This window comes from Silene latifolia, chromosome 1, assembly GCF_048544455.1.
Source record: "Silene latifolia isolate original U9 population chromosome 1, ASM4854445v1, whole genome shotgun sequence".
NCBI lineage: Eukaryota > Viridiplantae > Streptophyta > Magnoliopsida > Caryophyllales > Caryophyllaceae > Silene > Silene latifolia.
In genome coordinates this window covers 50580458-50598250 of record NC_133526.1, presented here as the reverse complement: position 1 = coordinate 50598250, position 17793 = coordinate 50580458, and the positions used below count along the sequence as shown (strand labels likewise).

At 34.6% G+C, this 17793-nt stretch overlaps 1 protein-coding gene across 1 annotated transcript; it reads right to left on the bottom strand.

Moving 5' to 3' along the window:
• Positions 1-11963: 11963 nt before the first annotated feature.
• Positions 11964-16985, bottom strand: LOC141605323 (uncharacterized). The gene is made up of 3 exons (XM_074424038.1): positions 16563-16985; positions 14231-14584; positions 11964-12827 (listed from the first exon to the last, which is right to left on the bottom strand). Exons 1-3 carry the CDS (start codon positions 16836-16838, stop codon positions 12240-12242), a joined length of 1218 nt encoding a protein of 405 aa, XP_074280139.1. The 5' UTR covers positions 16839-16985; the 3' UTR covers positions 11964-12239.
• Between the last annotated feature and the right edge of the window lie 808 nt (positions 16986-17793).

Here is a 17793-nt window from a genome sequence, read left to right as displayed (position 1 = left end):
AAGATCCATCAATAACAACAAAGGTTAAGCCTTTGTTGTTCAATTAAACTCAACAACAAGCACTAAAAATCAACATACAAGCTCAAGTATTCATTTTCGTATTCTTCGTTTTAAGTGGAAAAATTGACACAAAATTTTGATATTTAGCAACAACAATGGTGTAGAAAGCTATTTACTACTATGAATTAAGTAAAAACATGAAATTAATTGACAAATCTTGAGCACATTAGTGTAGATCTAACTAATTAAGATGGAGAAAATAATAGGAAAGATGGTCTACTTACATTCTTAATTAGGAAGAGATTTGAGACGGAAAATTAGAGTAGAAAGCTTAATCCGAGTAACAAATTACAACAATGGAGTTTTGGAATGACTTTTGTAGGAATTTTGGTGGTGAAGAAATGAGGTGAAAGTAAGGCATGAAGAAGATAAGAAATGAAAGAAAGGGAATTAAACCCGTGTAAATCCCAGCCCAGCTCCACTCGGTCGAGTGGCGAGTTCACTCGGTCGAGTGGCCGAGTTCACTCGGTCGAGTGCACTATTTTCCAGAATCTTTCCAGCTTCTGGAAAATGGTCCACTCGGTCGAGTGTTAGGTTCCACTCGGTCGAGTGCACTGTAGTCGGCCGAGTGTGGACTCGTACTCGGTAGAGTGGTTGCTTATGCTTGAAATTTCGGGTCGAAATAGAATGATGAAGTCCCTGCGACATAGAGAGAAGGTTTGGGAGTCCACCGGCTATCGGTGACTCATCCAAGTTAGTCCATACGTCATCCTACTTATCTTCTTTAGCACGCTATCATAGTGTTAGTTGTTACTCTACCAACATGCATTACTAATCATACATTATTGATAACACTAGTAGGCATTCAAGTAACACGCGGTGTAAGTTCAAATAGCAAAATCATTATCCATATATCAACACATGCTAACCATTCTCAAACATGCTACTCACATCAATCCAAGCATTCAACCTTCATATACATTCACACATCATTGGGAACAATTACATCATACAAGAAGCTTAATGCAAATCACATATTCATGCAACCATACAACGTTTCGCATAGCGTTCACCCATACTCATAACCACCCACGTAGTGACCAACCAAGACAATAGGCACTAGTTTTGATATGAGGGCGCCTACTCATCCAAAACCGATCTCCTATTGTACTCATGTCGGATTTATTTTATTAGACACTCCTAAATTCATTTTCGTTATTGGTTTAGGTTCCAAAATCGTCGCTCTGATACCCCTTTGTAACACCCCCTTCTTACCCGGCCCAGGTAATTGGGAGATGTTACCATCTCGGTTTCCCGAGGCGGTGAAATCGGAGTTGCAATTAAGAAATAATTAATATAAATAAAGTATTTAGTGGATTACATAAATGAATAAATGAAATAAATGATATAACTTATGACTAATATACTCTTCTAAAGAATACTATCTCATGTCGACTCGACTCCAAGCCTGAAGCTTGTCTCATCTCCCGCGTGACACCAAAACAACATGTACTTAACCTGCTCCCCATATGGATCGATACAGGCCACTCCGAAAATAGGTGGCAATTACACAGACACACAAACGTCAGTTTCAATAAATAAATAGAGTGTGACACGACTCAAAGTGTGTGAGTATGCAACATGACTATAACATGAATGAGACGCTATCAAACAATAACCACTCCGGTACCGAGACACGCTCAGACGTACCCAAAACCACCACGGTACCAGGACACGCCCAGACATACCGACAACCACACTGGTACAGGGACACGCCCGGACAAAACAACAACCACAAACAGGTACCGGGATATGCCCAGACGTACCGGGTCCGGAAGCCAACCGGATCCCCTGCCAGTTGTCGTGTCTCAACCACACGAGTCCCTCTACAACTCAAGCCATTAATGTTCACATCCCTCTTGGAGTGGGAAGCTCCAAGAGGCGACTCAAGCGTAAGACGATCTCCCAACCGCCTTACGTCTCCACAATAACCAAGTAACACCACCAATTATCTCCAACATAACACAACAATAACCATACATGGGAAATGCAACAGAACACCAATTATATGACTCATCGTGAACTCAACCCCAACATATCATGGATAAAACTTCCTCAAATACCAACACGATATCAAAATCGACTCAAACTCGAAATGATGATAAAAGACACCAAATATGCACACAAAAATATTGAAACCGAGTAGGATAAACCTACCTTTTAGCATTCTTCATGAGCTACTCAAATCCCCTACGATTCCGTCTCGCAAGACCGTCATAATCCTATATAAATCATGTAATACCATCACAAATACATGAAGGGTTCCGTAACAATTTTCAACATATTTGAATTACAGAATTCCCAAGATCTCATGCACGTTAAGTATTAAGATTAAATAAAAGGGATGATTAGCAAACTTACTTGGATGCGGAAGAATTCCAATAATATGCTAATAATAAGAAGTATAATAAAACCCAAATCGCAACTCCTTGAATAGAAATATAATCTGTGAGACCGTCTCACAATAACGCCCCAAGTGTTGCGCCTCTACCGATATGCACACAATATGAGTATGTATACTAGTACAAATTTAAGGGCAATTTTCTTTCTTCTTTCTCCCTTGAGGTTTTGTCTTTCAGAAAACCTGATATATAAACATCTCCCCTTATATCTCTATATATAGGGGTTCAAGGAGAATCTTAGACTATCTAGGATTAGGAAAGTCTAATAGAATAATCTTTTATTATTCTTATTACCTTTATAATAATTAATCTATATTAATTATAATTGCCCAAAACTCATCTAGTCTGTGACCCTGTAGGACCGATTAATACTATCCGAATCCTAACTCATTTAGTACTCAGACTAGAAGCGGTTCCTAGCAGAACATTGTAGCCACATAGAATTAATCGGTTATACAATATTCCGGACATATGGGCACACTAACTCTTTCAGTCTCCCACTTGTACTTATGTCCTATAAGGCATCATAATCTCTTTGCTTCTATCTCTTCAGATGAGAATATGGTAGGAGAAGTGTCATCCCTATAAATCTCTATCTCTTTTCTCAAATCTCTGAGTTGAATTGTTACAACAGACGACTGATTTTTACCTCGTTTGGCATGGCCATGCACTTATACAATTCCCAATCTTCGAGAGGCCGAAGATGATAAACTCCTTTCTCAAAGGAGGAGCAAATTCCATTTTGTCTAACCACATTCTGTCACACATTCCATGACAAGTTCAACCATCACCTTTATAGCCACCAGTCACGGTTGACGTTTGATGATGTTAAAACTAGCACTTCACATGTACAGAATACTCAAAGACTCGGGTCTAAAGACTACCAAATGATGAAAAAAAATTTGTTGACACTAAGCGAAACCTTAACAAAGTTCTTTGACGGGTCAGTCTAATACACATTCCAAACATGTATCCATATGCCTGGTTTGATATCTCAATATCATGACTTACGAAACGTAGTCATCAACCAACTCACAACTAATCATTATGAGGCATAAGTGTTCCTTTCACTATGCCCTGATTAGAAACTTATATAAATACATTATCTTATAAAACAGATTTCCATAACCAAGTCACGCACTTTGTGATCTGTTTAAACAATGTATACTATTTTAGGACAAACATTCAATTATACGATAATTCAATGCAAAATCAACCTTTTATCATATAAAAGAACATGTCATATAAACGTATCAATCATATCGAACATAACCTCCCACTAAAATCAAGACCCCTTGGTAGTATCAAGGCCACTCGCTAATGCGTCTTACACAAATCGCAGTGCTATGAATTTTCAGATAATAATTGCGAAAGAGGTTTTCTACGGGACATGTAGCCATTGCATCAATTACTATCCTACATATGTTTAATTTACCTTATCTGAATAAAGTAATACCAATAGCGCACGTTTGATTCTTAAATCAAATGTACTCTTTGTTTCTTCATAAGCAACAAAGTATAAAGTTGTGTATATGTTTGATTTCCAAACCACACACTGTATTCGATGCTTCATAAGCAACAAAGTACTCATTTTAGTAGTAAAATTAGTCATAATGTCGTACTTGAAACCATTTCAGCACATAATTACTTTTATTTAAACAAAATGTGTCCAGATTACAATCAGGAACCATACTTGTCTATTTGAAATTGATATCAATGCAACCAACTTACAATGATTATTTCTCATGTTGTCCATAATAGTTATCAAGACTAGATTGGTATCCACTCGTCATACGAGTACATAAACAACATCTTTGCAAGTCTCATTGAGACAACAAAATGTCGTTTCCTTAATATGTATGTCATTAACATACGAAACCATAAAAGCGAATAATACTCCCAGAACTTTCGTGTACATATAAAATTATCTTTATCTCAAATAATTCAAAACACTTCTGAATCATTTTATTTAGATCGAAAATTCCAAACTCTAAATACTCGTTTCAAAAACGTTCTCATTTGCCTAACACATTCTGATAACGTGAATCTCAAGGTGTGTCTGACACAACTTATTGCATATTTCCATTAAGGAAAACTACATTATTCACGTATACCTGTCAAATCTCATTTCATGTTTTTTGACATGTGCTAGGAGAACCTTTACTCTATATGGTTACAGCACCATCGGGGTATCAACCTAAGTCCAAAACTTTGTAATGATACATGAATTCATTTTGGATTCATGGCCTCTAGCCACTTTACACCTTTTGAGTTGGAGCTCATTATTGCTTCATTTAAAGTCAAACTTATGCCGGCTTATTCATAGATGGTACACCCATGACTCTTCATGGATCTTAGCCATCTCCATCAACATTTGCTGAGAATTACTATGAACCTTGATCTTTTCAAGAATATTCTACTCCCACTGTTTCTTTAGAGACAACATTCCCATTGAGGTCTTTCATAGTTATACTTCAAATACTCTCATATACGGGATGATGTACCTCTTTTGTTAATATCAATATACTTACCTTTTACCAAAAAAAAAAAAAAACATTCCCATTGAGAATCATTTCAAGTAACAAACTCTTTGTACTTGAATGGGACGTAGAATTAATATCCTACCTTATGATAATCCCACAAAAACATGTCGAATTTGAGTCTAAATTTCAGAAAATTATTATTTTTTTTTAAGTTTTAAAGACCTCAAATATTAAGAAATTACCATATAGGAACAATTCCCTTACATTCTCATATGTAATGTATATTCATTGACTTAGATTGAAACAATTTTTAAATTGTGTACCTAGATAATTTCGAACGTATAAAATAACGAGATCTGCATGACTCATCATAGACAGAACCATATCAAAATAGGGCTCTTCTTATCTTATAAGACATAACTTCCACAATCATTTAGAAAAAGACCACCGTCAAAATAAAATTAGTATGATATTTCCCATTTGGGACGAACCCGCACAGTTATATCTTTGTGACATTCCCAAAATACCACACACCAATTTTAGTTAGTGATGTCCTTTAAGAAAAACAATTTTTCTCAAATATTCTTACTGTGAAACTTAGATTGTCTTCTTAAGACTAGTAGTGAAACAATTTCATTACTATTATGATGATCATAAACATTTGGTTCAAGTTTCCCCATCTTGATCAAATGGAACGATGCTGATTGTCTTCCTAAGTTGACCTTTACTTCAGTCCGAGTCTATTTCAAGTAAACCTTTTAAAAAGTCAGACTAATGTTCATCGTATGAACATATGCATAATTACTGAAAATAGTAATTATGATGAAGTATTAGAATCTCGTTCCTTAACAACATCACTTAATTAATCCACACATATCTGAATATGTGTGACCAAACTAGTCGGTTGCCCTCTTAATAAGTTAGAGGCACGTTACAGTTTTTCCACCATTTAAACAAAATCCACTTGTTGTAGTTGATCCAAATCAACAAGACCTAGAGTTCCATCATCATGGAACTTCTTTGAATGTTTCTTGTTTCTTGGTTCATAAGACAGTGTTGTAAGCGCGTGAAACTTGAGTCATAAGACTTGAACCTTTTTGGTATTTCATGTCATAGATGAGATTGAACAAAACTAAAATTGTCTTAACAAGAAAGAGAACAACAATTGTTCTTTATAAAATATTAATTCAATTTATGTCCAAACATGAAAGAATTAACATTTTTCTAACGACAAATGCAAGAATAACGATTATTCAAATAAATCTAGTTTTGAACAATACAACATTCAAATGAATAAGTTCTACGCATAATGCATTTCTTCATTATATACGTAGATCTATTTCATTCTTTACCATTATCCTACTCCACATGGCATTACATTCACAATGTAAATACCATATTTGGTATCTTATACCTTATAGTAGAATATTCATAGTAACTTTTACTTTTATAACATGCATACTTCATTTAGAAGTCATACTTCAATAGCTTTCGCAGATCTTCAAGACATTTCTAAAAGCTATCTTTCCAATGCTATCTGTCATTACAATAATGACGTTAATCACTGAATGATTTCCATACATGTTTAGACATTGATCTTCAGGTTGGACTTGACAACGATTGTCCATTCCACCATTACCAGTGTCTAAACTCATATCTCAAAATCTCTTTACTGATGAACTCGAAGAACATTAGGTTTTAATTCTTCTTGATATGAAACTCAATTGTCACTAAGTGAGAAATTCGCTTAAGTTACATGCATCATTCACAATGAATTGAATATAACTTAAGATAGAACTAAAACAATTTCAATCATAAACCTTTGATGAGAAGGATATCCAATTAATCCAAATTACCAATATAATTATATCATAACAATGACAAGTGGACTAAGTGGATCATTCCACGTATTTTTCTCACTAAGCGAGAACAATTTCATTATTTTAAACAATGGACACATATGGTACGAATAGTCATCTTTATGACTTTCGGTATATAGTCTAAACTATACATTAGCATTAAGTATGGTTTGATAAAAATTTCTTTTGAAGACAAACTTCACTTTGCCAAATTGAGAAATATTCTCAAAGAAACAAATTTATGAATTTGAACGATTCAAACTCACTTGAAAAACATGACAACAATGATAAATTACAACTATTAACATATGCAAAACTAAATCGATGTATTAATACACTGTGATTATCTTAACCAATTTAAGACACACAATTTGTACGACATTCTTAAACCATTTAAAGATTCACTACACACACAACCCTCATATGTGCATAGTATCCTAGAATCCCCAATCATATATAACTTGAGTGAGCTTTGGCTCATCGCCCAAATTACACATATCAAGGTAGACATCATATGTAAATCGCACCAAATGCGACTCCTAGTCGTCAGGTAACATTTTATGTGACTTGACTATTTGCCCCAAAGTTCAAAACTGTTTTGATAACCTTATTAAGTAAACCAAATCTCACGTGTGGGTAACTGTTACCCACCTATTCAACTTATATAGAAGGAGTACTCTACTTTGGCAGACAATACTTTCAACGATATAAGTATTTTACAGTCATTAATTTGGAAGGGCGTTACTTAATATTTTAATTGAGGGAATATTTAGTCATACATGACACGGGTCCTAAACATGGCGCTAGTTCTCTTAGGAAAAGGGTATAAGGGAACCTAGCCGTTCTAATCAACACATCAGGCTTCAATTAATATTTAAACATCATATGTAAAAAAGTAATATACAAACATTTGTAAATTAGAACAAGTCAAGTTAAGAACCCAAAAACGATTCATAATCGTCTATAATTCATAATTGTTTGTTTTTAAACATCTTATGCAAAAACATAATAACATGGATAGATAATCGTATCATTCAGGGTATATATACAATAAATAAAGATATAAATATAAATCAATACAACATTGTAACAATCAATCAATGAAATTGATTAAAACCCAAAACCAAATTATGAAAACTCAAAATCATAATTTTTAATCAAAAACGACCTGAAAGTCTATCAAGACGTCAGCATCTGGCTTAAAAACACCGACCCTGCTACACAGTCCTGTTTAGAATGCCGTTTACACTCGAAATACACTATTTTAACATCAAAATCCGACACTCTGAACTGATGAACAGTAACATTCCGCTAACAGTAGCTGTCAACAGTACCTGCGCGTGAATAGTGTTTCGTGAACATTATTTTTTTTTTAATGAAAATTAAAAACTGATTAAACAATTTAATCACCTAATCAAATTAGGGTTTATTAAATATCTAATCTAATTAGATCCAATCAAATTAGAGATTTTAAGACACTCTTAAAATAGGCATCTAACAAAAATTAGGGCTTTGTTAAAATCAATTAAATTAGGGTTCTTTTAATCGAATTAAAGGAACAGCTAGTCTTGCTTTCCCGTCACAAGCTTGTGACCTCTCACAAAAAAGGGAGAGGGGACAAGGTGGGGCACCTCCATGTGCTTCCCACTCACCTCTCAATGGGTATTTTGTTAGAGAAAACGGTATCCGTCACAAGCTTGTGACGGATATCGCCCGTCTTCAATGAGATTTTGTGTTAAAGGAATACATCATAATATCAAATATTACGATATAAGTCAACATCTATTATGATACAATCCTAAATTTAATGTTTAACAACATACAACAATTGCATTAATTGAACTAATTCAATTTAAAAGCCCTAATCTTGTAACTCTAGACCAAAAACATAGATACAACAATTATATCTAAAGGCGAAACCTTTTAATCTAATACTTAATAATACATGTTGGTTCTGATACCACTGAAGGGTTCTGTAACGATTTTCAACAGATTTGAATTATAGAATTCTCAAGATCTCATGCATGTTAAGTACTAAGATTAAATAAAAGGGGTGATTAGCAAACTTACTTGGATACGGAAGAATTCCAATAATATGCTAATAATAAGAAGTATAATAAAACCTAAATCACAGCTGCTTGAATAGAAATATAATCTGTGAGATAGTCTCACAATAACGCCCTAAGTGTTGCGCCTCTACCGATATCCACACAATATGAGTATGTATGCTAGTACAAATTTAAGGGCAATTTTCTTTCTTTTTTCTCCCTTGAGGTTTTGTCTTTCAGAAAAACGGATATATAAACATCTCCCCTTATATCTCTATATATAGAGAGTTCAAGGAGAATCCTAGACTATCTAGGATTAGGAAAGTCTAATAGAATAATCTTTTATTATTCTTATTACCTTTATAATAATTAATCTATATTAATTATAATTGTCCAAAACTCATCTAGTGTGTGACCCTGTAGGACCGATTAATACTACCTGAATCCTAACTCATTTAGGACTCAGACTACAAGCGGCTCCTAGCAGAACATTGCAGCAACATAGAATTAATCGGTTATACAATATTCCGGACATATGGGCACACTAACTCTTTTAATACATCATACATTATTATAAACTACAAAACCCCTTATTAATACCCACTAATTACCCCTATTGCATATACTAATTACTAATTAATTACCCAACAGAAAATCCCCAAAAGTTAGGGTTTAAACTAATTAAACAAGGGTAGATCTTAACTTACAAATGTTGAGGGAGGAAGGAAAGAGGATGAACAATCCATGAAAGTAAGCTTGAATCCCATGTAAGAGTGTTTGTGAGGGTTTTAGAGAGAAGGGAGAGCATATGGAATGAGAAGGAAGAAGATCGAATGAATGAGGATAAGGGGATAAGATTTCCTTATCCCGTGTTCTGATTCAGCGCCACTCGGTCGAGTGTCACTCACTCGATCGAGTGTCGAGTCCACTCGGTCGAGTGAGACACAGTTCTCAGAAATGACCAGGTTTCGTAAAACAGTCATATCTCACTCGTTTCTTGGTCATTTTAGGCATGTGACCTACCGTTGGAATCGTAAGAGAACAAGTTATCACCTCCAATTGGAATCAGATCAATAACATGTTTAGATTTCAAGTTATGACAGTTTTAAGACGACCCTTCTATAGGCGGACATTATAACAACTCCACTAAGTCTAGTATAGGTTATACTCGGTCCATTTTATAGTTATACCTCACTTTCGAGTCACCTCTAGTATAGTATAAGGTCCCCTCACGCATCCCAAGGTTCCTTTCTGGGTCTCACAATATCCGGGTATTACATTGACCATCTGGGGACGTGATTAAAATTTGTTTGCCTTAATCCTAACCGATTTGTCTGCCACAACTATACACACTATCACCTCCGCCTCCACCTCAACAACCATTTGTTCCTTTTTTAATTGTCCGTGTTTTATTGGTACAAGATTTGGGAAAGTGTAATTTGATAAATAAAAGAGACAACGAAGAGGGATAATTAAGAGGAGATAAAGAGTGAGAGATTTATAATGGATAAGAAATTTGGAAGGAAACATGAAAAGGGGGTAAAAAAAGTAGTCAAAAATCAGTTGGGTTTAAGGCAAAAATTTTAATCACGTCCTTCGATGATCAATGCCGGTTTGACTTTTTTTTGCTTGAAATTGCATTTTGGTAGTGTCTAACATCAAAACATATTTTTAAGGGAGTGTTTCACAAAAAATTGAATAAAATGTGGTAGTATGCAAAACAGTGTATTTATAAGGTAATGTTCAATAATTAATCCTTTATTATACTATGATTTCTTAGATCAATTTTGTTTATAAGAGTAATTTGTATAAGATCAACTAACTAAAAGATCATTTATTTTACGAAAGTCCCGTGATTGGGTCTCTTATCCAAGACATAAACATTATTAGCTTTCAATCAAAAACATTATTAGCTTCAACAATTTTTTGTCAAATTATGATAATATTGCAAGTCAAAGTTTTATAATGAAACTTAATTATCTCAAAGACTTAATTCCTAAAGATGATTTCATTAAAACTATTTTTATTTGGTGGAAAGCATGGTTTTATAGAAATGACATTATCTTTAATAATGTTCATTTTAATATCAGCAAACTTATTACTTTATGTAATAATAACACTAAGACTTGGAATGAGACTAGACATAAGGATCTCAACAATCGTGAGAAAGACGAGTCAGTTAGAAACACTTCTAGTAAGGAAGAAATCTGGTGGGAGAAACCTAGAAATGGTTTCCTAAAGCTAAATTTCGACGGATCGAGAATAGAAGGCAATAAAGCTACTTTAGGATATTCTATAAGAGATCATAATGGTAATGTCGTTTTGTTAGGAGCAAAAAAGTGCGGATCCAATAGTATTCTTGTTGCGGAAGCTCTCGCTTTAAAAGAGGGCATTTTAGCAGCTAAATACTCATGAATCTCAAAGTTAATTGTGAAGAGTGCTAATTTATATATTAACTCAATTCGTAGTACTTGGCAAATTCTTTGGAAATTTCTAGTATTATTAAAGATGTGAAACTAGACCTTTATTCTTTCGATGAAGTGATAATTAAACATTGCTTTCGTGAAGCCAATAAGGTTGCTGATTTCATGGCTTCTATTGGACATTCATGTCGAACTCTTTCGAGGTGGTTTGAAAGCCGGTGGCTTCAACTTACCTCTCTCATTCAAAAGGATGAGATAGGTCGGTCTTATCACAGATGATCAATCTAGTTTTCTTACCTTATAGAAAAAAAAAAAAAACTATAATAATCTCTTAAGCTGTATTTGAATACAAAAATAATAGGGAAGGAAGGGGAGGAACTAGGAAGGAAGGAAAAGGGAGAGAAATGGAAAAGTGAATTTTTCCTCTTATTCTTTCTTTTATCAAAGGTGACGGATATGGTTAATAAGAGTACATTTGATCCATTTTCATCTTAGGAGGGATAGATAATGCAATCTTAAGAGGGAATAGAGACTCACTAGACCAACTAAATACATACAAGAGGCGGTCAGTCTTCACATACTTGTATAAGGCAAGAGCTCTCTTTTGGAAAAAAAAAAAAAAAAAAAAAAAAAAAAAAAATTAATACACCGTAGTACCGTACCATATTTTGCGAACAATTCAAGATAATGCGCCACTTGCTGAGCTTTAAAATGCCAGCATATGACAAAGGAGCAAAGCTTTCACCACGCTTACCTTAGTTCATAAAATTGATGCAATTCACGCCTTAAAAAAGAGGCCTCTATATCACAGCAACTACTAGATTTAGCTACATACTGAAGTTTTAATGTAGTTATTGGACAATCTTATTTCTCCTAAAACAAAGACAGTATGATAATTCATATGTATTATGTACTTAACTTTCAAAAGGTTAACTGATGCGGGAAGCTTATAACGTTCCACTCATTACAAATAATCATCCACTGCGACAACCTTGGTCTTAGAGAGCTTATTTCGCGCTTTTGTTGCTGATTTTATCCTTTTCGGTACAGTGGCTGGGAAACTTGAATCGTCTTCTTTATTTATGTCAGATGGAGGTAAGAAGCAATCCATGGTCAGCCCTTTGATGTTAAAGTCAACTTCTTCAATCGACCAAACCTCTTCCAAACGCGTCCTAGAATGTTTGTCTGTTGTCTCGCCAAATCTGAACAATGAAACAGAGGTTTTACCAGAATGTGCTATATTAATACCGTCTATTGGCCGATAGTCTTGGATCGTGGACTCCATGGTTGTCTCCCAGACAATAGAGTCATTCTTCGAGTGTTTTATTTTGAGAAGGTAAGAATCAATTAGATGGACTAGGAGTCCACTTCTTTGGCTGAAGTAGCCCTCAACTGTGTGCTGAATTATCTCAATATTGCTACTGCTCCTCGCTTCTAGGGTTGTTGGATCTGCTTGAAGGTTTAGTGCAAAGCAATCCTCACCGTTTACAGTTCTCTCACCAATGAAGATAGAGTTGGTAAATAGGTTTGCTATCAACCTCGGATCAAGGCCCTGTGAATGACAATTACAGTCATTAATTAGTTGTTATAGTATCTTGATCTCTTGTCTCAACAACACTGAACATGAACAAAATATAACTAACAGTGGTTTTTTTCTACTAGAGGCTGGAAAACTATTTCCTAGCTCTACGTAAAAACCGTAACACGACATTCTACGATAGAGCGAAATCTGAAGCAAGGCACGCTCTTGCTTCAGAGTTCAGACCCAGGTAAAGTCAGTCTCAAGTAAAATGAGTAGAGAAGAAATCTCATGGATTTTGAAAAATTCGGACAAAATTCATGCGTGGCGAAAACAGTTACAGCTCCACAGACCTTTTACTAGTACGCGTAGTAGCATTGGCTACATGCCTACATTTAGAGTTCAAAAAGGGAGAAAACCAAAAATAAAACTAAAAAGATGGCAAGTTTTAATCAACTCTATTAAAATTGAGATGCCTTTGATTATCTTGCAAAAAAAAAAAAAAAAACATGCTTTTTAAGATTTGGACTTGTCATCAACAGGGGTGGGGGATGGTAAAGGAACTGCTTTAGTCCAAAGCAATGTTTCCAACAGCTAATCGAGTCATCCTTATTAAAAAGAAAGGGGATATGCAATGCTGTTGGCTGGCGAGTATAAGGTCGTCCGAGTCCAAAAGTCAAAAGAGAAACCCAAAGCAAAAGTGCCAGCCTAGGATCTAAAGGAAACAACAATCCACTATCTGAACATTGCAATAAGGAATTAAGGATAAGCAGTAAAGGAATGCTCTTTTGACAGAAAACCAGAAAAGAGAAGCCATGGCATTCTTTTGGCAGGAGTTTTTGACCATCACCTCATATTATTGTTCCAGCATTAATATGAAGAGTAATATCACAGTATGATGGTGTTAACTACGTGTTAAAGTTCGAATTTTAATCCTCATTAACAATCATTTATTGGGTGAAAACTAGTTTCTTGGATCATTAAAAGTCTTACTCTTACACCTAGCCACCATTCTGATTTAATAATCAATAAGTCTCTTATACAAAATATTGTAAAACAAGAGAAAAAAAAAAGGTTAGATACCAGATACCACAAAACAAGAGAAAAAAAGGTTAGAGAAAAAAAAGGTTTGAAAACAAGTTTCTTGGATCATTAAAAGTCTTCATTGAAAAAAATTGAAAAATGAATGAATAGCGCTATCTAGTTATCCATACCACAAAACAATGATTTACCCTAAACCATCTAACGGAATCCCGATCTCAATTATATCATTATTATTCCCAATACATTATCAACACCTATGACCACTCTTGAAAACTAAGGAGATTCAGAAAGTATTTCTCATCATCAAACTCAATACATTAATCAAGGGTATGATAACAATTAAACCATAGATGAAAGGTTGGGACTTGGGAGTATGTATATATAGTATATACCTGCAAGGAACGCCTGAGTGGCCGTGGTGGTCCCCTGGAAGCATGAGAGCTATGCCAAGGTGTTTGCCTCCAAGCAACCTTGCCATCACTACCAGCATTAATCTTAAAGCATGAAACGACGAGCTCCAAACACCACAAATCGGGTTTTTTCGACCATAAAACAAACCCACCCACTTCGCCGCCATGCTTCTTCCCTTTCTGCTTGTTCCCCGAGAACTCCATGCCAACGGTGAACTCTGACGCCACCATCTTCACCTTTCCTATAGCGTACATGCTGTCTATCGAGTTCAGTGCATGGTCCCCTCCTGCCGCTGCAATGTACTGATGAATAATGTACTTCGCCATGGACGAGTCCTGTTTAGCCATTTCATCAAACCCAATAAACCCGCTCAACAAAATTCAATATATAAATCTGGAATAGCTATAACTACCACATGCGTAGTTTTAACGTATACTTCATGTAAGTATATAAGGCCTTGTTCTTTTTTGCCTAAATTGTCCAAATTGAATTGGATTGAACTTATCTGAATAAAAAAATAAAATAAAAAATTTAACGGTATCCTCTTTTTTAAAAAAAAAAAAATTATACATGGCACCCCTCGTTTTTAAAAAAAAGTCATCGGTACTCCTAAACTCAATCGAAACTTCTTAAAATACCCTAAATGCTCCAATTTGCCTCTTCTAAATGTTTAGTTTGTTTATGCACTTCATTCCCATTGATATTTTGCAACAATTGGTGAAACAATTTACATAAATATAGTTTACTCAATCAAAAACATATTCACTTTACAGAATTTTACTACTCAGAAACTCGAATTTTAAAAGCTACTCCCTATGTCCCGGTTATTTGTTGTCCTTTTCTATATTGGGGGAGTATATTTTAAGAACTGTATTTACTAAATTTAGGGGCTCCAATGCTCCACTGATGTATGTGGGAAACAAAGGGTACCACCTAGAAATGAAACAAACAGAAGGTATCATCACGCCCCAAAAACCCATACTCCGTCCTTATCATTTGTTTACCTTTGACTAAAATATCCCTCACAAAGAATATAAAAAGTAAACTACCAATATGGGGACATGGGTTTGCAAACTAACATAAACCAATGACCGAGACGGAGTGAATATTAAATGACCGAAAAAAATAAAACAAAGTGAACTAAAATGAAGTCCAGAGGGTTCAAACACTTTTTCATTGAAGCATTTCATCGAACGATCAATCCAGACCCAATAACAACAACAACAACAACATCAGAGCCTTACTCCCAAAATGATTTGGGGTCGGCTGACATGAATCATCCTTTCGAACCGTCCATGGGTGAACGCACGCCTCAAAATGCGAATAAAAAAAGGGAAGATGAAAAACAAAAAGGGAGAACGAAAATGTAATGGAAAGTCAAGGTGAACTTAGGGGTTTTAAAATCGAATTCCGTCTTTCTTTTATAAAAACTTAAAATTTAAATCGAGAGAAAAGATTAAAACGATTTTTAAAAACCAAAATAGAGTTAAGGATCCGGAATGAACCAAGTAAAATCTATAAGAAAGTGGTTGTTGAAAAAGTGTGAAGTAAAGGAGAGAAAAATAAATAAATTAATTTCTTTAAATTAAATAAATAAATAAACACTAAATCTGTCAAAAAACATCAAATACTAAAAATCCACATGTATCCTTTCCTCCATCATTGTGCCTCTCCGTCACCATACTCTCCTCAAGCCCCTTAACTCTCATATCGCGCTTTCTATCACTCTCACCATGTCCTGCCTCTTGCCTTCCTCCGCCTAGGGACCTTTTTTCATTCTCCAAGTCTCCAGCCTCCTAACTGGTGCATCCATAGGTCTCCTTCTCACATGGACAAACCATCTTAGTCGGTTTTCCATCATCTTTTGAATGTGACATCCACACTCATCAATCCAGACCCAATAAACAGATATAATGAAATCCAAAAATACAAACATTGAATATTTGTATAATTTTAAGCATATACTCCCTCCATTTAACTCCACTTTGCATGTTTCTCTTTTGCACACTATTCACAAGCGGACATTCAACTTGAATTTTCTCTCGATACATAAGTTAAAATATATTCATGCGGAATCTTATTTAATTCATCTTTAAGAGTACATTACAAATATCTAACTTTTATAATTTTTGCAAATACGTAACTAAAGATATTTACCGCGTAAAAGTCGCGTTGGCAAACGTGATAAAGCAAACATGTAAAGTGGAGTTGAATGGAGGGAGTAATTATTAAACAGCACCCTTTCTCATTGAGGCATTTCATCGAACGCAATCACAAAAAACAAAATATCGTAATTGGAGAAATAAAACTCACAATTGGGTGTTCTACAACGGATTTACTATGCTTAGGATCAGATGGGATAGGCAAAGGGATCAAAGGAGCAGCAATAACACCAAGAAGAAGCTGAATTTGGGAATTTCCAAGCGAAGAAGAGAATGTGATCGGAGAACGAAGCGGGTTCAATTTCAACCAAGACTTGAAATGGGTCCATTTGTTGTTCGTCGGCGGGAACATTTCCTCGGGAATTGGGACTTCTAGAACTGTGTCTAACCCGTATTCTCTATCGAAATTAGGGCACAATGTCCTCATCTTATTGAGGAAATTGGAAAGAGTAATGAAAGGAAGAAAACAGAGGAAATGGAGTTAGGGAGAATGTAGGAGAAAGGTTAGTTTAAAAGGGAGGGAAGTTTGAGGGAAAAGAGGGAAGAAGAAAGTGATGGGTAGAGTGAAGAATGTGATACATAAACAAACAAACATGCGGTAAGCAATTTCAGTTTGTTAATAGAATAATAGACGAAGCATAAAACTACTTTACCCTAATTTTATCTTCTAAAATTTGTGAAAAGTGGGAATGTTGTATGCTCCGGATCCCCACTAAATGTAACACTTATTTAAAATAGACGAATTACATCAAATGTAACATATATTATTTGACCTACAATATTATTAAATTGTCCTTATACTCATTTTATATTTACACAACATATCATTACATACCCCCACAAACAATCCCACAATTAAACTCACAATTACATGGTTCACCTATTTTTTCTCTCTTTACCCTTACTCTTTCCGCATTTTCTTAAATACTCCATTTTTCCCTATATTACCTTTGGTGTAGATCGGGGAGGGTATATAAAAACATCAATCGTTCGTAAATATTTCCTCTTTTACCATTATTTGTTTACCTGTTTCATATTTAAATGTCTGATTCATTATTATTCTATATATTAGGAAAAAATGATCGGGTGGAGAGGGTAAGAATTTGCATCTCCCTACATACTAAGAGAATAAACTTTTCAATGCTTAAACTTATATATAGAAATAAATTAGATTTTCATTTATTAAACTAATTTTTTATTTAAAAATAATCTTTTCATCATTAAACTTAAAAATATAATCTTTAATAAGAATAAAACAAAATTGGTATAAATTATAATCTATACGTAAATTGTTACTCCTATTGTTAACGTCATGACAAGAAAAAGAATTTATTAAAATAATTTGAGGTACTTAAAATATTTTCATAAAAAACACGCTTCAT